Here is a 23,030-nt window from a genome sequence, read left to right as displayed (position 1 = left end):
TATATTTAAATTGTGTGCAAACTATTGTTTAGCACATGATTATATTTGTGAATTCAAAAAAAAAAAAAAAAAAAAAAAAAATAAAAATATATAAATATATATATATGATAACATTTTATCATATTGTATTTTATTTTATTTTATATTGTGTCATATTATTTTATTTGTGATTTAAGATTTTTGGGCTTCTTCTTTTTGTTTTCTTAATCTAATAATCGTTGATTTAGCAGCAACAGCAGCTGGGGTGGTTAAACTCCAAGCACCTCCACAAACTTTTCTTTTACATTTTTTACATTTCCATATTCCTACACAAGTTCTTTTTGTGGCAGTCTATAAGAAAAAAAAAAAAAAAAAAAAAAACATGTACATATGTATATATTTCCATATATATTATATTTAATAAATATATTTCCTTTATATATTATTACCTTTCCACAGAAGGTACATAAATACTTGGCATGTTGCATTAATTCAATTTTTTTTATCTGTTTACGTAATGATGATCCGTATCTGGTACCATATTTTCCTGTTAAACCGACCTAATAAAAAAAAAAAAAAATATACAAACATTATAATATATATATATATATATATATATATATATATATATTTAATATAATCGTAAAATATATATATTTCGTCATTTATATATATATTTTTTCATCTATATATATATTTTTTTATCTATATATTTTATATATATATATATATATATATTTTTTTTTCCTTTGGTACCTTTTTAGTTCTTCTTGACATTTTGCTTTATTTTCTTGTTTTATATTTTTCAATTTTTATAAATTATATTAAAATTATTTTATTATTTTTTTATAATATTCTTAATTACTTTTATCAAAAATCTTATATTTTTATTTCAATTAATTTTTATAAAATATAAATAATAAAAATTATATATTTTATTATAATTTAAAATAATTATCAAACGATGAAATTTTTTTTTTTTTTTTTAAGAGAAATAAAATAAATAAATATATATATATATATAATAAAAAAAAATATATATAAAATATTATTATATACATATGTTTTATATAATATATAATATATATAATTAAATATATAATAATATATATTAATATACCCCACAAGAATATAAATTACATATACTATATTATAAAATATAAATATATTATTATATATAATATTTGTACTATATATTATATATTTTCAAGGTTTGTATTATAATATATTATAGAATTTTTATTTTTCCCTTTGGCAAATAAAAAAAAATAAAAATTTAAATATATATATATATATATATATATATATAATATATATAATATATATTATTATTTTTCTTTATATATATTATAATATATATATTTTATTATATATATGTTATAGTTTATATTGAACAGAAAATTATATTTTATATAATGGCCTTTATTTTTTCAAAACCACTTTCTTCTCCCTTCTTATTTTTTTTTAGGTATACATATAATATATAATATATATAATATATATATTTTATTATATATATTATTATATATGTATCATATAAATAATATATTTATTAAATATTTTTTAAAACCCTTTAAAATATATATTATATTATATAATATATAAAGAAAAGAACTTCAAATTTTAAGAGATTTAAAAAAAAAAAAAAAAAAAAAAAAAAAAAAAAATATATATATATATATATATATATATATATAATTTATTATTAGAATTATTTAATTGTATAAAAGAATTATATATATAATTTATTATTATCATATATTTCTTTAATTAATTTTGCTTAAAAAAAAAGAACATATATTTTACTATACCTTATGAAAAATGTAAGAACATTAAAATATGTCATCAGTGTATTATTTTCTTATGGTAAATCATTAAACTTGTTAAATTAATTATATATATATTGTATATATATATATATAATGTATATACAATTTCCTTATATCTTAATTTTTTTTTTTTTTTTTTTTATGTTGTTACTACAATAATAATATTATTAAATAAAAATGTGTAAAAGAAGAAAAAAAAGAAACATAATATATAATATACATATAATATATATATAATATATATTATATATTTAATTAATCATCCAAAAAAAAAATGTTCTTTTTTTTTTTTTTTTTTTTTTTTTAAAAAAAAGGGTTACTTAAAAAAAAAAAAAATTCAATAAAAAAAAATATGTAAATAAAAATAAAACATTTTTTAAAGGTTACGCAAATAAATAAATATAATATATATTATATCATCATATTTATAACTATGTCCTCTATGAAAATTTTAAAATGGGTACAAGGGGTGATTTGGTACAGAAAAATAAATACAGGGATATACAAATATGTTAATATATATATATATATATATATATGTACATATAATATATCGTTCTGTATACTCTTGTTATATGATGGTGTTAGATGGTACATGATCGTGGGTATTATTCAATGGTACAATATATATGATGGGGGAAAAAAAAAAAAAAGAAATAAAAGAAATAACAATTATATATTACACAAATGTATAAATATATTATATATATATATTATATATATATATATATATATATATATAATACAATATTTATAATATGGTGGTTGTATATATATATATATATATATATATATATATATTTAACAAAATAATAATGTTCATTAAATCCGTTTTGCTGCCAACTCCGTTCAAAATAAAGTTGTAATTTTGTTCTGTTCTGTCATGTTATATTATATTATGTTATATTATGTTATATTTATTTTAATTTTTTCATGCTATCCATTCCTATTACCTATTCATTTTCTTTTTATCTATCCTTCCAATTTTCGTATGTTAATAAGATCCAACAAAAATGTTATTTATAGGAATAAATACAAGCTTTATTATATATCCAATAAATCCCATAATCAAAAAACCGAAAGAGCAAGCATATACTATGTTTGTATATTCTTTTTTATTGGGCTTGGTACATTTCCTTATTAGCCTTACGCTATCCTCAACAAAAGTTTGTATACCATTAACACAATAACCTACTGGGTGATTTTCATCAGTTAAAAATTCTGGAATTTTAACATTCATCTTTATAAAAACAAAAAAAAAGAAAAAAAAAAGAAGAAAAAAAAAAAAAAAAAAAAGGAAGATATAATATATATATATAATATATATATATATATATATATATATATACAATTCTTTATTAATAAAAATTAAAAAAATAAAAAATATTTATAATATATTTTATATATTTGAATATTTAAAAAAATGCCCTTCCTTTATAATATGTATAAAATAATAAAATATTTATTTTAAACATTCCCTTTTTAACACTTAATTCTGTGTTTTCTTCTTTTTTCTTGAGCACAAGGAGAAAATTTTATTTCCTAAATATGTTAATAAGAAAAAGTCAAAAAAAAAATATATATTAATATATATATATATATATATATATATATATATATATATTATATTTGTATAATATTTTATCTTTTTATTTATTCATTTTATTAGGTATATTTTTATTAAAGCTTCAAAACTTACCCTCAATTGATTACAAATTATTTTTATTATTTTTTTAATTTTTTATTATTTTTTTTAGTTTTTTTAGTTTTTTTAATTTTTTTTTACTTCTTTTTGTTTTTTTTGTGTTTTTTTTTTGTTTTTTTTTTTTTGTTTTTGTTTACTTTATCTCTTGAAATGGTAAAATATGAAAATTTAAGTTTAACCGAGTGGGAAAAAAAAAAAAAAAAAAAAAATTATATAATGTATATAAAAAAATAAAAAATTATTATATAATATTATATATATATATGTTAATATATGCATATTGTATTTTATTATATTTTATATTTATATACACTTTGTTGTAATATATTTATTATTAATGTATATATTTTATATATATACATATGAACATTATCTTAGTATAAACAATGTATACATATATAATATATATATAAATATATATTATATATATATATAATATATGTATAATAAGGTTTATAAATATGTATATATGAACTATGCCAAACAAATATATATATATATATATATATATATATATATATATATAAATAAATACATATATATTATATATATAATAATATATATATATATTTTATTTTTGTATATTTTAAAAATATACACATAATTTTTAAATCTAAATATTTAATATTTTAACAAATATTTTTACTTTATAATAATACATAAATATATATATATATATATATATATATATATGCATTATATAATACACATAAGAAAAAATAAAATGTGAAATTTAATAAATACATATATGATATATCAAAAATATTTATATTTACGATATAGTTAATTTAAACATATAAAGTTTATAAATATATTTTATATATATATATATATATATATATATATAATATTATGAAAATTATAATTTTATTTTATATAATATAATTCAAACAAACATAAATATCTTAATTTGGTTATTCATTTTTTTTTTTTTTATAAGGGATATTTATATAATATATGTTATAATAAAACGTTTAAGTAATTATGTTTTTTTTTTTTTTTTTAATTTTTTTTTTTTTTATTTAAGAATTATAATAAGGAATAATATTCGTATGGTCTATTTTGTGGGACTCATATTATTATCCCTTTTATAAAAATTAATTTCTTTTATATATAAATAAAAAAAAAATATCATAAAATATATTTAATATATTATAACTTTTAATGCTGTGTACGAAGCTCTCCTTATTTTATATAAAGATTATAGTGTGTTGTCATGTGAGGATTTTTTCTTTTTTTTTTCTTTTTTCTTTTTTCTTTTTTCTTTTTTCTTTTTCTTTTTTCTATCATTAAATAATAACGACCACATGTTTATTAAAAGTGAAAAATACAAATCTTTATATATTTATTTGTGTATTTATGTATCATTTTACGTATTATGACATGTTTCTATTATAATTCGCCTTATAATTAAAACCCTTGAGTAAACATAATATTATACAAATGAATGCTCACATAAATATATACAAATTTTTTTATTTAACACACACATATATATATATATATATATATATGTAATATTCTTTATTTATAGATATGAAAAATATGGGTTTCTTCCCTTATATATTTGATCTGTTATTCTTTAAATTTTACTAAGATAAAATATGTTATTATTTTTTTTACATATATATATTTATATTGCTTGTACAAATAAGGAATAAATATAAAAAACAAAGTATTTACAAAATTATAAAAGTATTCAAATATATTTTATTTTACATATATATATATATATATATATATATATATTTCTATATATATATTTCTTTTCGTAATTCCTGGTTGCATATTTTCCTTATATAAAATCTTTTTTCATTTATATGTTGTTTAATTATTTCCAAAAAAAAAAAAAAAAAAAAAAAAATACTTTAATCCTGCTTTTTTAAAATATTAACATGAATATATTTAAAGAAAGGACTATATATATATATATATATATATATATATATGTATAATGTATAAAATAAAAGATATTTTTGAAAAAAATAAAAAACGGGACATCAGCTGCAATATGATATAATGCGAAAAAAAAAAAAAAAAAAATATATAAAGCAATAAAAAACAGGATAATATATGATAATATTTACCTACATGTTTTATATTTACATAATTTTTACAAAAAATAAAATATAATAAAATTATAAGATAACCATCATTTTTTTATAAAATATAATATTTCATAAAATAAATACAAAATTTTTTTAATTATATAAATAATGTAAAATATAAATAAAAAGTATGCCCATATATAAAAAAAATATATATATATATATATATATAATATATATATATAATAATATATATATATATATAATATAGTAGCACCTACTACTATTTATTATTTATCCTTCTTGTAAGTAATATACATACCTAAATATATATAATATATTATATATATTATATACTTATTATAAATATTGTTATATATTATTGAAGTAATTATATATATATATATATCATATATTTCTTAAAAAAATAAGGTTTTCACAATCACCGTATTACCAAAAAAAAAATATATTATAAAAACAATATTTATATGTATATAATAATTTATTTATTAGTAAAATATTTATTACCTCGTTTTTTAAAATATATTATAATTATATATATATATATATATATATAATATATTAAAAAATAATATGTAACATAAATATATATAAATAATATATATGTTTATATACGTATATAATAAAAAATATCAGATAGAGAAAAAAAAAAAAAAAAAAAAAAAAAAAAATATAAACATAAATAAATAAATACGTAATAATATTATTATACAAATCTCTATGGCTTTTTTTTTTTTTTTTTTTTTTTTTTTTCCTTTTTAAATTTAATGAAAAAGGAAAGTTTTACATTTTTTTTTAATATAGAATAGGATATATAAATAAACCCCTCTTTTTTTTTTTTTTTTTAATAAATTATATTATATATATATATAAATATATATATATATATATTATAATAGATATATTTTAATATATTCCTTTTTAACAATAATTATTTTAAATTTATATCAATACTTTTGATATATATATATATATATATATATGCCGTTATTTTTATTATAAATTTATACATATATATATATATAATATATTATTATTTATATATTTTTTTTCATTTGAATAATTTCTGAGAAAAGAAAAAAAAAAACAAAAGATGGCTTCAATGGATCATAATGCTCAAGATGAATTAGTAGATTATGAAGATGATGAGAATATATTAGATAGTAAAGATGTTAAAGGGAATTTAGGAAATAATATTTTAAATAATAATAATAAGGGTGGAGCTATGAGAGGTAGTTATGCAACTGTGCATACAGGAGGATTTAAAGATTTTTTTTTAAAACCAGAATTATTAAGAGCAATAAGTGAAAGTGGTTTTGAGCATCCTTCAGAGGTACAGCAAGAAACTATTCCCGCAGCAATTACAGGTAAATATATAAAATGTGAATATATATAAAATGTGGATATATATAAAATGTGGATATATATAAAATGTGGATATATATAAAATGTGGATATATATAAAATGTGGATATATATAAAATGTGGATATATATAAAATGTGGATATATATACAATATGTTTATATGTACAACATATTTATATGTACAACATATTTATATGTACAACATATTTATATGTACAACATATTTATATGTACAACATATTTATATGTACAACATATTTATATGTACAACATATTTATATGTACAATATATTCATATGTACAAATATATTTATATGTACAAATATATTTATATGTACAAATATATTTATATGTACAAATATATTTATATGTACAAATATATTTATATGTACAAATATATTTATATGTACAAATATATTTATATATATGATTAATTTTGATATGCACACATTTATATTAGCATATTTAGACGAAGAAATGTACCTTTTATTGAATATATGATGATCATTAAATTTTGTGTATATATTAAGGAATTATATATTTATAAGATATAATTGATATGTACATTTTTTATTATGACAAATCATTTGCATAATTTTATACAACCTTTAAAAATATATATATATATATATATATATATATATGTAACTATAATATATATATATATATTTATATTTATTTATTTTTGTTTTATCCCTTTAGGAACTGATATCCTTTGTCAGGCCAAGAGTGGTATGGGAAAAACAGCCGTTTTTGTTTTATCCATTTTACAACAGCTAGATACGAATGAAAATCAAGATATGCAGGACACGAAAGAAATGAATAATGACAACAATAATAATGGAGACAATAAATTTGTTAGGTGTCTTGGTTTAGCACATACTCGAGAGTTGGCCTATCAAATAAAGAATGAATTCGATAGGTTTAGTAAATATTTAAAAAATGTAAGATGTGAAGTTGTATATGGAGGTATATCAATGAATAAGCATATAAAATTATTTAAAGAAGATAATATTCCACATATTATTATAGGAACACCAGGAAGAATATTAGCCTTGATAAGAGAGAAGTATTTAATTACAGATAAAATTCAACATTTTGTATTAGATGAATGTGATAAATGTTTAGAAAAATTAGATATGAGAAGTGATGTTCAGAAAATTTTTATATCAACACCTTTAAAAAAACAAGTTATGTTTTTTTCAGCAACTATGGCTAAAGAAATGAGAGATGTGTGTAAAAAGTTTTTACAAAATCCAGTGGAAATTTTTATTGATGATGAAGCAAAATTAAAATTACACGGATTATTACAACATTATGTTAAATTACAAGAAAAAGATAAAACAAGGAAACTTATCGAAATATTAGATGCTTTAGAATTCAACCAAGTTATTATCTTTGTTAAATCAGTTACAAGAGCTATCACATTAGATAAATTATTAACAGAATGTAATTTCCCATCCATAGCTATCCATGGAGGTCTTGAACAACAAGAAAGAATAGAAAGATATGATAAATTTAAAAAATTCGAAAATAGAATCCTAGTATCAACAGATCTATTCGGAAGAGGTATCGATATTGAAAGAGTTAATATTGTTATCAATTATGATATGCCAGAAAATTCAGACTCTTATTTACATAGAGTAGGACGTGCTGGAAGATTTGGTACCAAAGGTCTAGCCGTTACTTTTGTTTCTTCACAAGAAGATACTTTGGCATTGAATGAAGTCCAAACAAGATTTGAAGTTGCCATCTCAGAAATGCCAAATAAAATTGATTGTAATGAGTACATCAATCAATAAATAAAAATAAAAAAAAATGAAATAAAATAAATAAATAAATAACTATATATATATATATATGTACATATAGCTAGCTATCATGGACATATATTTATATGAACAACTAGCCAAAAAAAAAAAAAAAAAAAAAAAAAAAAAAAAAAAAAAAATATATATATATATATATATCTATATATATCTTTTTTTTTTTAAATAGAGAAATAAATATATCCATAAAAAAGAAAAAATTTCTATATGAATTGATAGAAAAAAATAATGTACACACACATATATGTTTATATATATATATATATATATATAATACCATTTATTGTACCACTTTATAATAATATTCTAATTTTATGTTTATAGTTTTATATTTTTTATATTTAAAAAAAAAAAAAAAAAAGAAGAAGAAGATTTATATTTAAATATATTTAATAAATGTATTTATAAAACAAATTTTTCCTAGCAAACTTATATGAACAATTTGAATTTATAAAAATTCACACCATGCAAAAATTTTTATTTAAAAATTGCTTGTAATTTTTAAAAATGCATAAGCAAAAAAAATACATACACATATATATATATATATATATATATGTGGTGAATCCATTTGTTTCCATATAAAATGGGAATAAAAAATGAATAAAATATTAATCTTGATTTTTCATTGTAATATTATATATTTAAAACTTATATATGTATATATAAATTTAAAATAAAAATGTATAAGGACAATTATTTAATGTTAAGGGGCAAACACTTTTCGATACGTGTTCTTATCATGGTACATAATATATATAAATTATATTTTGCATATGTTATCTGTTTTTATTTTTTTTTTATATTTCTAATTTATTAATGGAAGAAAACTATGACTATGTAACGGTACTACATTTATAATATATATATATTATAATATAATAGTTGTCTATAAATCAACCTTTCATTTTTATATACCACATTGTATAAAAAATGAATCAGATATGTAAAACATGAATCTACATAAATCATACTACATAAAATGTATAAATATATTTCATTATGACATTTCTGTATATATTTCGATGCCTGTTCAATATTCATATTGATTTAAAAAAAAAAAAAAAGTTATTTTTTTTAATATAGAAAATATTTTTCCTTCTACAGTAAAAAATATATATAAATATATTTTATTATTATTTGTTATATAAAAAGACGCAATATTTATTATATATATATCATTTTTTATAGTATTATAACGCTTATTGTCATGTTTTAATATTTTACTACTTATTTTAAAAAAATATAACTTTTCTTACTTTTTAATATAAAGTGATACTTAATGAAAAAAGTAAAGGTTCTTACATTTTTTTTTTTTTTTTTTTTTGTAGAGTTAAAAAAATATGTATATTTTTTTTTCCCCTATATAAATATTAATATATATAATATTTAAAAAGAAGTTCATTTATCTATATATTTATATATATATATATAAGATTTTATTATTTATAAAAACTTTACAAATTCATAAATATTATAATAATTACGAATTTGTATTTTTCAAAGTAATATACTTATTATTATATTACATATAATTATAAATGTAAATTTTATTTTATTATAAATATGTATATTTTTTCTTTTTAATATGAAATTTCAGAAAAAAAAAATTTTTTTTTTTTTTGAAGTGCATGTTACGATGAAAAAAAAAAGTTAAAGCAGAGGAAGTTTTTATTATTTCTTACTTTTGGAGTTATTAATATATTATATATTATACATATATATATTATATATATAATATTTTATATATATGTTAAAACACGTAAAATAAAAAAAAATAAAAAAAAATAAATAGGTATTTTACTATTATATTAATATATATATATATATAATAATATAATTGTATTTTATTTTATTATGAACATATTTATGAAAACAATTTTTATGATTTGTGAAAAATTTATGATTATTAACAATTTTTATCATACCATAAAAAAATTTAAATGATAAAATTGAAGGCAATGAAAAATTTATTATTTTTATGATTATATATATATATATAATATATGATATATTTTTTTTTAAGTTTATATATATGTTTTGATAAGAAAATATTTTTATAATTAAATAGATGATCCTGAAATAAAAAGAATTTTTTGACATTTTTTTATGAAACAATTTTTAATATAAATAAATAAATATATATATATATATATATATATATATATATATTATATATATTTGTTGTTGTTTTAAAGGCAGTGTATATTTTAATATGGCATAATAATATATAAAGTCCATTACATGAATGAAGCGTTATTATGCTATAAAAAAGTAAAGCATATTATAATAACGTGAATATAAATAAATATATTTGTATATATATATATATATATTTATATTTATATTTAATACTAGGTTAGTGTTTTATTTTTTTGTGTATATTATTTAGAAATGAAGTTTGGTAAGAACATCAGAAGAGAGATGCATAACCACTCGGGTATGCATTATATAAATTATAAAGTTTTAAAAAAATTAATAAAATATATTAATAATAGTATTACTGAAAAGGAGTTAGAGAATGGGATTGAATTAAATAAAAGATTTGAAGAAGTTCTATTACATGATTTAAATATAATAGAAGAGACATTTGTAAAGTTATTTAAAGAGATTATGAATATAAAAAAAGAGATTGAAAAGAATTATAGTACAGTAGAAATAGTTGATAATAATGACAGTATGAAGATTTCTAAAGAATGTATATCCTTTGATACTTTATTAAATATATTAAAAGAAGAAAATGTTTCAAAAGAATTTTTTAATTTTTGTGTTCAATTAAGTATACTTTCTAATAAATGTAAAATTATAAGAACATATGTTATATATAATTATATAGGATTAATAAAAATATTAAAAAAAAAAAATAAACATTGTGGTAATATATTTAGAAATATACAAATAACTGATATCTTGTCACGTTATACTTGGTGCCTGTCAGATGAATTACCAAAATTAATTTCTTCAGTTAATATTATCTCGGATGAGTTTATGCAAAAATATACGAATACAAATGTAACTATTGAAAAATATATATGCCCCATTTGTTTATCTTTAATACATGAACCGGTTACTTTAAATTCATGCTTTCATTCCTTCTGTTGGAAATGCTTAGCTACAGCTATTCAGAAATATTCTATAGATAATTGTCCATCCTGTAGAACTAAAATTGTTTATGATAAAAATTCTTTTAAAATAGATGGAATTTTAAACCAATTCTTGGAAAAGCATTTTCTGAGTTCACATGATAAAGAAAAAAATCGGCCCTTTAAAGGAGGTCACCAAAAAGGAGAAAATGGGATGCAAACAATGGACACGGAAGCGTTCAAGAGGGAAAATATAAAGAGGTACAATGGTGGGGGGGAAAACATCGACAGGTACAATGGTGGGGGGGAAAACATCGACAGGTACAATGGTGGGGGGGAAAACATCGACAGGTACAATATTGAGGGGGAAAACATCGACAGGTACAATGTTGAGGGGGAAAACATCGACAGGTACAATATTGAGGGGGAAAACATCGACAGGTACAATGTTGAGAAGAACCATCTTATAAAGAAGACAAATAAGAACATAAATATTAGTAACAATAATAAAATATCATTTAATTATTCAAACAATTATGTTTTATCAAATCAAGTGTTTGAAAATAATAAGAACAAATGTGTTATGAACCATAATATTTATAATATAAAAGACGAGGAAAAACAAAAGGTACGAGGATCAACTTATACAGGTTCTATTTTATCCTCATCAGATTCTTCAAATAGCAATCAAAATAATTATATAAATTTTATGTATAACAAAAAAGGAAAGGATATTATAGTTCCTATGACAAAAATGAGTAGTAGGTTGAGAGAGTATGAAATACTAGATGATGAATATGTGGATAACATTGAATGTTTAAATAAGTATGTGTCTGTATTAAATACGAATGATGTAAATATTATGGATGATAGAGAAAGAGAGTGTAGTGATTATAGTGATGAATTTTGTAATGAAGTATCAAAGGATAAAATAAATAATAATGAGAATAATAAAATGAGGCAAGAAAATAATTATAATAATATAATAAATGACGTTTTGAGTTATACGTTTAATTAATGGGAGGCACATTTTGGTATTGTGTGTGCATATGATGAATTATTATAAAAGGTGTATATATATATTATATATATTATGTATATTATATATATTATGTATATTATGTATATTATATATATTATGTATATTATGTATATTATATATATTATGTATATTATGTATATTATATATATTATGTATATTATGTATATTATATATATTATGTATATTATTTATTTATGTGTAAATTTTTTTTTTTTTTTTTTTTTTTTTTTTTTTTTATTACCTATTCATTTATATTTCCATATATTTGTGATGAATTGTTTTATATAAAAAGTATATTTTAAAGATACATATTATAATGTATTATTTATTTGTTTTGTTTTATTTATTATTATTATTTTTTTTTGTGTTAACAACTTATTTAATAAAGAGCTTTTTGATAAAATTATTTTAACCTTATAATTAGTTTACCATCTTATTGTCTTTTATAAAATTAACTTTAAGAGTTTGATGTATTTATTGGTAGGTATAACTAATTTAATGTTCATTTGAAAGAAAAAATATATTATATATATATATATATATATATATATGTGAAGTATAATTTTGTGAATAGTAATAATATATCTTTTTACATGTGCCAGCAATGTAACATACCTTTTTTTTTTTTTTCTTTTTTTTCCCCATCTTTCAAGGATATATTATGTATATTTTATTTTTTTATATTTTGTTAAGATCATAACAAAATGAAGAGTGCATTACCAAGTGGGTAAATACAAATAATATATATATATATAATATATATTTATGTATGCATTTATTATTGGGTAATTTTTTTTTTTTTTTTTTTTTTTAATAATAATATAAATCGTGCAGAGACTAACACTATAAACATTTTTATTTTATTTTATTTTTTTAAGAATTAAAGAATATTTTTTATTTTATTATTATAAAGGAGAATATTCACTATTATATTATATTATATTATATTATATTATTTATTATATTATTTATTATATTATTTATTATATTATATTATATTATATTATTTATTATATTATTTATTATATTATTTATTATATTTTATTTTTTGTTTGGTTATGTATGAAAAAATTTCATATAATTAGACAAATGCTACCATATTATTTAAAAAAAAAAAAAAAAAAAAAATGGTTGTATTTTTATATATAACTAAATGATTATTTATTTTATTCTTTAGATATATGGTAGTGCATAATAAAAATATAGCCACCCATAAATTTCCGCTCCATAAAAAATATAAAAAAATAGTAATATATAATAATAAAGGTATTACTATATAGTATAATATATATATATATATATATATATATATATATATATGTATACTGTTTATTTTTTATTTTTTATTTTATTTCATTTTCTCCATTCCATTCCCCTTTTAAGATGTCACAAAAGTTAAGATCGAGCGTCACTCGCACGAGTAACGAAGAATCTAATGAAGACGATAAGAACTGTGTGAATGTAAATTCTGAAGAATTCTCTGTTAAAAAAATTCGGTCCATATTATATGAGGAGTCTATAAATTTTAGTGATAAAAATACATACTACAAAAGTAGTAATATCCATAATTATAATAACATAGACACGTATATGGATTATATAAAAAAATCTAATTATGCTAGAAGCTATGAACAAGAAAATATATATAACGAAGCTTTAAATTTATATAATAATAGAAATGTGTATATAAAAAAAAAATATCGTAATGATTCATATTATAACATTAAAAGAGACCTGAAACGAGGACATTACTTTGGTGACGATGCTGAGTATATGGATTACATGGATAATGAAAGTATAGACTATAATAATATGAATGATCAATATAAAGATGGTAATCATATAGATGATCAATATAAAGATGGTAATCATATAGATGAAAAACATAAAGATGGTAATCGTATAGATGATCAATATAAAGATGGTAATCGTATAGATGATAAAATTGTTAAGAGTGAACATATTTGTAATGAAAAGAAAACAAAGGGGGTGAATGGAAAATCAAAATATTATATACATGACATGAACAGAAAAGATAAACAAAAAAAAAATAAACATAATAATATAAATTATAATAATAATGATGATAATGTAAATAATTCATGTGAATATAATTTTTCCAAGGAGAATTCCCAAAATATGTGCCATTATGAAAATAAAATATACGATAAATATGGCGAGTTTGATACCTTCGTAGAAAAATTTTGTGATGATATAAATATTGATAATTGTAATTTGAGACATGTTAAATATACACAAGCTTTGTATGAAAAAAGAAAAAAAGAACAGAATATTATATTTTATAAAAAATATAAAGAACTGTTTGGAAAAAATAAGCTTAATTTAAAAAATGGTAATGATATAAATAATAGGAAAAAATCATTAAGGTGTATGAATGAAGGAACAAATAATATATTCAAAGGTAATGATGATGAAATATATAATAATAATTATAATAATAGAGATTTACTTACAGATATTAAAGAATTAAATAGTATGAGTGAATCTAATGGTTATAATGAAAAAGAAGAAAATTTCCTTGAACAATTAATAAAGTTAAGATATACACCTGATCAAATTACACAACTAAGTGATTTATTTGAAAATCCTAAAACTTTAAAAACAGTAAATGTTAAAATATTAAATTGGTTAAATTGTCAATTAAATAATGGTTATTGGTTAGAAAGATTTTCTTTATTTCTATTAGGATTAACTATAGCTATAGGAGTAGGAAATATTGAAACCATATGGTTTCTAATGTCTACATGGCATGGTGTTATATTTATTGTACCATATATTTTATGTTATTTTTTTGTTTGTCATCCTATTTTAACATTTGAATTATATATTGGACAACTAGTCAGAACATCAACACCATTTATATTCTATAGATTATTAAAACCATGTGCATCTGTAGGATTCTTAATGGTATTAGCATGCCTTATGAATAGCTATATCAATAGCTATAGAACCGCATCTGAATATTTTATCTATTTAATAAATAGCTTTAAAAAAGATCTTCCTTGGAAATTAAGTAAAGAAGAAATAAAATTCTGTACTGATTTCAAAAATGATTTTGTTCACTGTCATAGTCATAGACCTTTATGCTTATTTTCTAAACAATTATCTACATGCGTACCTAATAGCATAGGAAAAGCTTTCTTAATATATCATAAGAAATTTTTCCCAAATAATAATCTTTATAATTTCTTATTAAATATTAGTGATCATAAAAATTATATTAATATTTTTTCAAACGGAGACTCCTATTTTGATAAAGACACTCTTATATTTCTCTTCATATGTAATTTCCTAGTAACCAGCTTTCAACTTTTCGGATTAACCAACTTTGCGTTCTCAGCAGCTCTTGTCCTTTTATTAATAGGATTTCTATCTATAACACAATTTGCTACCATGTTTAACTTGAATAGTGCTTCACAGGCTTATTCACACGTCTTAAGTATAAATGGACATACACACATATAAACATAAAAAAATTATACATACATACATATATATATATATATATATATATATAATTATCTATACGTTTCAATTAACATGTGTGTATTTTTTTTTTTTTTTTTTTTTTTCAGAATCCTGGAATTTCTCATACTTGTATACTTATTCGTCCATATGGTCCCAGTGTGTATCATTTGCTCTTTATGAGCTCTCCATAGGTATGGGAATATATTCTTCCTTAGCCACAAAAACGAGGTAAGCATTCTCAAAAAAAAAAAAAAAAAAAATATATATATATATATATGAAGGATAAAATATGAACATTTTAGTGATCATAATATGTATTAAAATTATATTATATTATATTATATTTTATTTTCAGAATCGGAACTAACCTAGCTTTTGATGGATATGCTATCACTACGTGGAATTCCATCATATCGTCTCTTATGTTTTTCTCAGCTAGTTAGAACATAAAAAAAGGGAAAAGAAAAAAATATACACACACACACACAAATATATATATATAATTACATATATATATATATTTTTTTTTCTTTTATCTATTTATAGTTGCCGTTATTGGTTTCATATCAAAAAGCTTGAATTCCAATTTTGTTGATATTTTAGAATTTTCAAGAAGTGACTGTTCATTTATTCTTTTTCCAGTTGGCTTCACATATTTAAAAAAAATGGAGGTAAAAAAAAAATATATATATTTTGTCTTTAGAAAAAAATTAAAATATAAGTACTCTAATAATATGTTATACCAAACGGTACTCATAAAATATACATATATATATATATATATATATATTTATTTATTTATTTATATGTATATATTTATATGTGTGCCCTCTGTCAATATATACATGTTACCTTTTTGAATTTATAGAAAACGTTGTGCATGCTTTATTATGGGTCTTATGCCGTTTTGTCATGCGCTTCCCTAGCCATACAATGTGAAGTTATAGTTATGACCATAAAAGATTTTAAATTTTGCAAAAATATTAAAAAGAGGAATATCATATTATTATTGTCTATTTTATTTTTTATTTCTTCTTTTTTTATATCAAATTCGGATTCTAAGCATATTATATGGTTTTTAAATTTTACTATATCAGAAAATGGTAGAGTATTTGTATCTCTTCTTATTTGTATAATATTAGGCTGGTTTTACAACACCGAATATCAATTTAAAAATTTAACTACTAAAAGTAAAATATGAATTCTGTGTAAATACCATTGTTTTATATATAATAATCAACTATATTATTATCATATTGTATATATAATATGTGTGTAAAGAAATATTTTTTTTTCCTCTTCCACACAACAAATGGCACATTATATATATATATATATATATGTGCAGGTGTTTGTATTTTATATATTCACGAGAATATAATAATATACCTATTCCATTATATTATTTTATTTTAATTTATTTTTTTTTATGTAGGTGTGCTATTTTTCAATATAACCTATTGGGTATTAAACATAATGGTCAGTATAACATTCAATTATTTAACGTACCATGTATATGTATTATATTTATGTAGAATACTCATATTTTTGATAAGTACAATCTTTGCATTGCTAGTCTTAAAAGCAGAAGTATATTTAAATAAAGGAGAACTAGAAATTTTTTATAATAGAACTACATATAAGGTAAAGTATATTCAAAAAAAAAAAAAAAAAAAAAAAAAAAAAACAGAGCTTATTCTTGGGAGAATAGCAATTCATATAATTCTTACACATATATATATCTATATATATATGTATAATTTTTTTTCCTTATTTTTTAATTTAGAATATATTATATGTACTATATATTGGAAATATAGAAACCTTAAGAAAAGAACTACAGAGAATTATCAGTGGAAATGTTTTCATAGGAAATATTTCTATAGTCTGGTCTATATGTATAAAATATATAGGGACCTCTATTTTACTTTCTGCTTTTATTGAATTTGCGGATGGTATTTTTTATAGCAATGAAATAAAAGAAAAAGTGAAAATAATTCCAAAGGGATGGGTATTCTTTTCAATATTTTTTTGGGTATTTATAATGCTCCTATTGTTTCTTTTCCCATTTTTTACACAGGTAATATAGTTAAAAGGATAAAGAAAAAAGTATACATATTAATAAATAAATAAATAAATAAATATATATATATATATATATATATATATATATATATATATATATATATATATATGCATATTTGTATATGCTTTCATTTTTATCATTTTTTGCAGACTTTTGAAAAGTATTGTGCCTATGATGACCATTTCGTGGACTTTTCTATACTCCCTTCCAAGCCTTTAAAAGAAGTACAAAATTTTAATATTCTATCTTATTTTTATGAATTTAAAAATATCAGAAAGAGGAGAAAAAAGAAGACTAAAAAAATTAGGGTTGATTGATAATTAAATTAATATGTTTTAATTAAAAAAAAAAAAAAAAAAATAAATAAATATAAATATGTATTTATTTATTTATATTTTGTAGTTTATATTTTATGTCTGCCTCATATACATATATATATATATATATATATATATATATATATATTTATTTGTTTCATTTTTTTTTATCTTTGTACAAAGTTGTTTTAATTTTTTAAAAAGACTTTAATATAAAGCTATTCGAAAATAAGCGCATTTTTTAAATTATTTATTTGGTATATAAAATATTAGTTACAAATATTCTATATAATAATACATAAATATATATATATATATATATATATATATATATATTTATTTATTTAGATTAAGTCTAATTTAAGATTATTAACGTGTCAGATAATATTATTAGACAAATTATTCCACATAAACATGTGAAATTATATATAGGATATTATAAATATTTAGTGGAAGAAAAAAAAAAAAAAAAAAAAAAAAAAATTTTAAGCACGCTCTATTTATATATAGAATTGATATAATTATTTATAAATATATAATATTTAGGTAATATTAATTATATGAACAAGTCATAATGTTCATACTCTTTTTTTTTTTTTTTTTTTTTATAATAGCTAGCTAATTTTCAATACTATTATTTGGCTTTTTGTTTTTTTATATTTATTCCCTTTTTCAACTTTTATATAGAATAAATAGAAAAGGATTGTTTTTTTTTTTTTTTTTTTTTTTTTCTTTTGTTGTCAAGCGGATCTAAGATATGTTGTTTGTTTATGAGAAAGGTTTATATGATACACACATAAGTGATCAGGTTTATTATTGTTAATTATATATCCTCACATAATTCATTTGTTTATTATGTATTTTAATTATCCATTTTGCACACATTTTAAAACATGAAAACATGGATACTATTTTAAAACATATTAGATAGTTTCATCATGTTTTAATTTAAAAACTTAAGAAGCAGAAAATGAAAAATAAAATAAAATAAAAGATGTCTACAAGTGTGTATATCGTGTGGTATAATATATTTATTTGTCCTTTTTTTCAAAAAAAAAAATTAAAACATGTTTTAAAAAAACTTTGTTATATTTTGAATTATATAAAATTTTGCTTTTCTTATATTTTGCTATTTATTTATAAGGTTTATAAACAATCCTGTGTAGTAGGACAAATGAAAAGATGTTATATGATTTCCTCTTGGTAACATTTACGTATTCATATATAATTTGTGTTTTCAAAAAAATTTCACCTCAAAATTAAGGGTAAACTAATAATATATATATTTATAAATACTGTAAAGAAACATTTAAATATATACAGCGCAAAAAAAAAAAAAAAAAAAAAAAAAAAAAATATACATATATACATTACACATATATATATATATATATTTATTTATTTATTTATTTATTTATTTATATTTATGTTCATTTAATTTTTCAAAATGAATGTGAGTGTTACTATAAAAGGGAATTTGTCTAATTCCAGTACCGAAAAGAATAAGAATTCTTCAAAAAAAAACGACGCATCTGTTTTTTTTAAATTTAAGAAAGAGAATTTGGATAAAAAAATTATAAAAAATAATATCGTGCGAAAAGAAAAGAACAGTTTAAATAAAAAAGGCACAAGTAACAATACAACAAATTCTTTTTCAAAAGGAAATAACATAAAGCTATCTGGAGATACTCATGCACGAAACGTTATAAATGAGAAGAAAATTTTATCCGAAAAGAAAAATGGCTTTACAACCAAATATGATTCTAAGAAATCATATTCAAGTAAAAAATCTAGCCTTTTAAACAAATTGCCATCTAGCGAAATTACATTAAATAATAGTAACTTGAAATTTTTTGAAAAAAAAAAAAGTAAGGACAAACAAAATGTAATTAATAATATAAATGGTAGTAAGTTGATAAATAATGTAGATAAATTATATACAAATAATGATAATATTAATAATAATATAAATGAGAAAAAGAGTTCCAACATATTTACAAAAAATATTCAGAAAAAAAACAAAACAAATTCTTCAAACAATTTAAATACATCTAACGTAAATAAAAAAACTTATAAGTTAGGAAATGTATTAGCACAACCTGAAAAATTCATAAGAAAGAAAAAAAATAAAATTATCAAAAATTTAAATTCATTAAAAAGAAATATAGACATTATGATGAAAAGTGAACAAGATCAAAATATATTGGAGGAACATATGTCATCTGTATCATCATCAAATGAAAAACAAAAAAATAAAAATAATAATATAGAACAAAATGAAAATATGACAAAATTAGAAAAAAATGGAGATGATAATATTTATATGAAAGACAATAAAAAAAATGATGAACAAAAAGGAGATAATAATACCAAAGAGCAAATACATATAAATGATGATGATGAAAAGAAAACATTCCATGACAAAAAAGATGATATGGAAAATAATACACAAGAAACAAAAACAAATATATTTCAAGATAATGCTGTTGATACAATAAATGGGCATATTTGTAAGGATGAAAAAATGTTATTTCCATATTTTATAGAAGCAACTTATGATAAAAATACAGATATTTTTAATGAAAAATATGATGATGATGATAATAATAAAGAGACAAATAATTTATTATTACCTGGTTATCATAATGTCACATTTGAAAATGTTAGTGAAAATAACAAAATGTATAATATTAATAATAATAATAAAAATAATAATAATCCAATATCAAATAATATATATGCAACTAATAGTTCATTCCCACCTTATAAATTTATATCTTATTTAAGACCAAAGTTAACACCAAAAGCTTATCATTTAAAAAACAATGAAATCTTAAATAATTTTTTGTTTACATCTTCTGATATAACACGTGGTACTATATATCAACAATATAATATGACAGTTACTTATCCATATGGAGTTCCTTATATTAATATGAAAAACAAAATCACCAAAAAGTAAAAACTAGTGTACATATTGTTATAAGTATATAAATATTAAACATTAAATAAATAAATATATATATATATATATATATATATATATATGTATTTTTTTTTTTTTTTTTTTTTTTGATATTAATGCATGTTTGTATGTAATAACTAAAAATAAATGAAGAATATAATATTAAGAAAAAAAAATATTTTTTCTCTCTAATTTTGTAAATTATATAAGATACAATTTGATATATACAATTACATTTATCTGTTTATATATATATATATGTATATGTTTTTTTCTTGATTTATTGTTTTGTATTGTATTGTATTTTATTTCATGAAGGAATGAAATATATATTTTTTGCCTGAACAATTCATATTATTTTTAAAGAATATTAAAAAATAATTTATAATATAAATAAATAATTTTAAGTATAAATATATTGTATATATATATATATATATATATATATTTTAAGTGTTCTTAAAATGAAATGATGAAACTATTCTATAAAATTGGACCATTTATAAAAAGAATAGAATTTTAATATGTATAAAAACATTTTTAATTTTGTCAAAATTTGTAAATTAAAAAAACAACTTTTAATTATATATAGAATTATAAATATATATATATATATATATTTTTTTTTTTTTTTATTTATATTAATATAAATTGATAAAGATGTATTTTAAAGCTTTTTATGATAATTTTAAAGAGGAGTATGTATACCTAAAAAATGAAAATGAAAACCTTCCCGCCATTTTAACTTGCGAAAAAACAAATTCAATGGTTTGTTTACATGCTGAAAAAATAGACTAAAACAAATAATATATATATATATACATATAAGTACATTATTTTTTATTAACTTTCTAATTTTCATTTTAGGAAAACGATACAATTATTAGGAGAATACCTAATAGTATACTTAAACGTATGGAAGATCAAAATGCGGAATATACAAAGAAAAACAACATTTCTGATAAATTAGAAAGATTAAGAGAATTGTTTATAAATGCAGATAAAAATACACATGAAATGTTGAAATGTAATGTAGATGAAAAAATTTGGACATTTTTCTTGTCATATCATATTAATAAGGATATGAAAATTACTGAAAGTTCTTGGTTATTTAATGAATATTATTTTTATAGATATCTTTGTTGTGCATATGATTTTGAAAAAACGAATTACGATTTTTTTCAATATGAAAAACAAGATTCTATAAACTGTAATAAGGTTATAATAGAAAATATATGTACATGTGCAAAAACATTAATTGAATTATATGA

At 18.3% G+C, this 23,030-nt stretch overlaps 7 protein-coding genes and 1 non-coding gene across 9 annotated transcripts in view; 5 read left to right on the top strand and 3 right to left on the bottom strand.

Annotated features, from left to right (window-relative positions):
* Positions 1-171: 171 nt before the first annotated feature.
* On the bottom strand, positions 172-756 carry PF3D7_0210100.1 (60S ribosomal protein L37ae, putative; the record flags this gene model as incomplete). Of its 2 annotated transcripts, none has more annotated exons than XM_001349573.1 (3): positions 172-330; positions 429-539; positions 736-756. In XM_001349573.1, 3 exons carry the CDS (start codon positions 754-756, stop codon positions 172-174), a joined length of 291 nt encoding a protein of 96 aa, XP_001349609.1. The 2 variants fall into 2 exon arrangements, with proteins under 2 accessions (XP_001349609.1, XP_024329075.1); XM_024473264.1 differs by having other exon boundaries at positions 290-330; positions 494-539.
* Positions 757-2,802: 2,046 nt separating this feature from the next.
* Positions 2,803-3,048, bottom strand: PF3D7_0210000 (secretory complex protein 61 gamma subunit; the record flags this gene model as incomplete). The annotated part of the gene is made up of 1 exon (XM_001349572.1): positions 2,803-3,048. One exon carries the CDS (start codon positions 3,046-3,048, stop codon positions 2,803-2,805), a length of 246 nt encoding a protein of 81 aa, XP_001349608.1.
* Positions 3,049-4,592: 1,544 nt separating this feature from the next.
* On the bottom strand, positions 4,593-5,131 carry PF3D7_0209900. The gene has a single exon (XR_002966597.1). It is a non-coding gene; the product is annotated as an uncharacterized ncRNA (non-coding RNA).
* A 1,544-nt stretch (positions 5,132-6,675) lies between these two features.
* PF3D7_0209800 (ATP-dependent RNA helicase UAP56) lies at positions 6,676-8,750 on the top strand (the record flags this gene model as incomplete). Its single annotated transcript, XM_001349571.1, has 2 exons — positions 6,676-6,949; positions 7,651-8,750. The coding sequence occupies 2 exons, from the start codon at positions 6,676-6,678 to the stop codon at positions 8,748-8,750; spliced, it is 1,374 nt and encodes a 457-aa protein (XP_001349607.1).
* A 2,421-nt stretch (positions 8,751-11,171) lies between these two features.
* PF3D7_0209700 (RING zinc finger protein, putative) lies at positions 11,172-12,878 on the top strand (the record flags this gene model as incomplete). The annotated part of the gene is made up of 1 exon (XM_001349570.2): positions 11,172-12,878. The coding sequence occupies one exon, from the start codon at positions 11,172-11,174 to the stop codon at positions 12,876-12,878; it is 1,707 nt and encodes a 568-aa protein (XP_001349606.2).
* A 1,407-nt stretch (positions 12,879-14,285) lies between these two features.
* PF3D7_0209600 (transporter, putative) lies at positions 14,286-18,794 on the top strand (the record flags this gene model as incomplete). The annotated part of the gene is made up of 8 exons (XM_001349569.2): positions 14,286-16,362; positions 16,499-16,619; positions 16,747-16,829; positions 16,938-17,062; positions 17,260-17,581; positions 17,827-18,035; positions 18,178-18,471; positions 18,627-18,794. 8 exons carry the CDS (start codon positions 14,286-14,288, stop codon positions 18,792-18,794), a joined length of 3,399 nt encoding a protein of 1,132 aa, XP_001349605.2.
* Positions 18,795-20,241: 1,447 nt separating this feature from the next.
* PF3D7_0209500 (conserved Plasmodium protein, unknown function) lies at positions 20,242-21,756 on the top strand (the record flags this gene model as incomplete). Its single annotated transcript, XM_001349568.2, has 1 exon — positions 20,242-21,756. One exon carries the CDS (start codon positions 20,242-20,244, stop codon positions 21,754-21,756), a length of 1,515 nt encoding a protein of 504 aa, XP_001349604.2.
* Positions 21,757-22,419: 663 nt separating this feature from the next.
* The window catches only part of PF3D7_0209400 (uncharacterized protein), a gene marked incomplete at both ends in the record, with an annotated part of 2,188 nt that continues 1,577 nt past the window's right edge, over positions 22,420-23,030 (top strand). The window contains 2 exons of the mRNA XM_002585345.1: positions 22,420-22,527; positions 22,627-23,030. The exon at positions 22,627-23,030 is cut by the window's right edge and continues 259 nt beyond it. Of these exons, the coding sequence (XP_002585391.1) occupies positions 22,420-22,527; positions 22,627-23,030 (512 nt within the window). The remainder of the gene's footprint in view (positions 22,528-22,626) is intronic.

Source organism: Plasmodium falciparum, assembly GCF_000002765.6.
Source record: "Plasmodium falciparum 3D7 genome assembly, chromosome: 2".
Classification (NCBI taxonomy): Eukaryota; Apicomplexa; class Aconoidasida; order Haemosporida; family Plasmodiidae; genus Plasmodium; species Plasmodium falciparum.
Note: the sequence above shows the minus strand (reverse complement) of the source record. Positions and strands in the feature narration are given on the sequence as shown.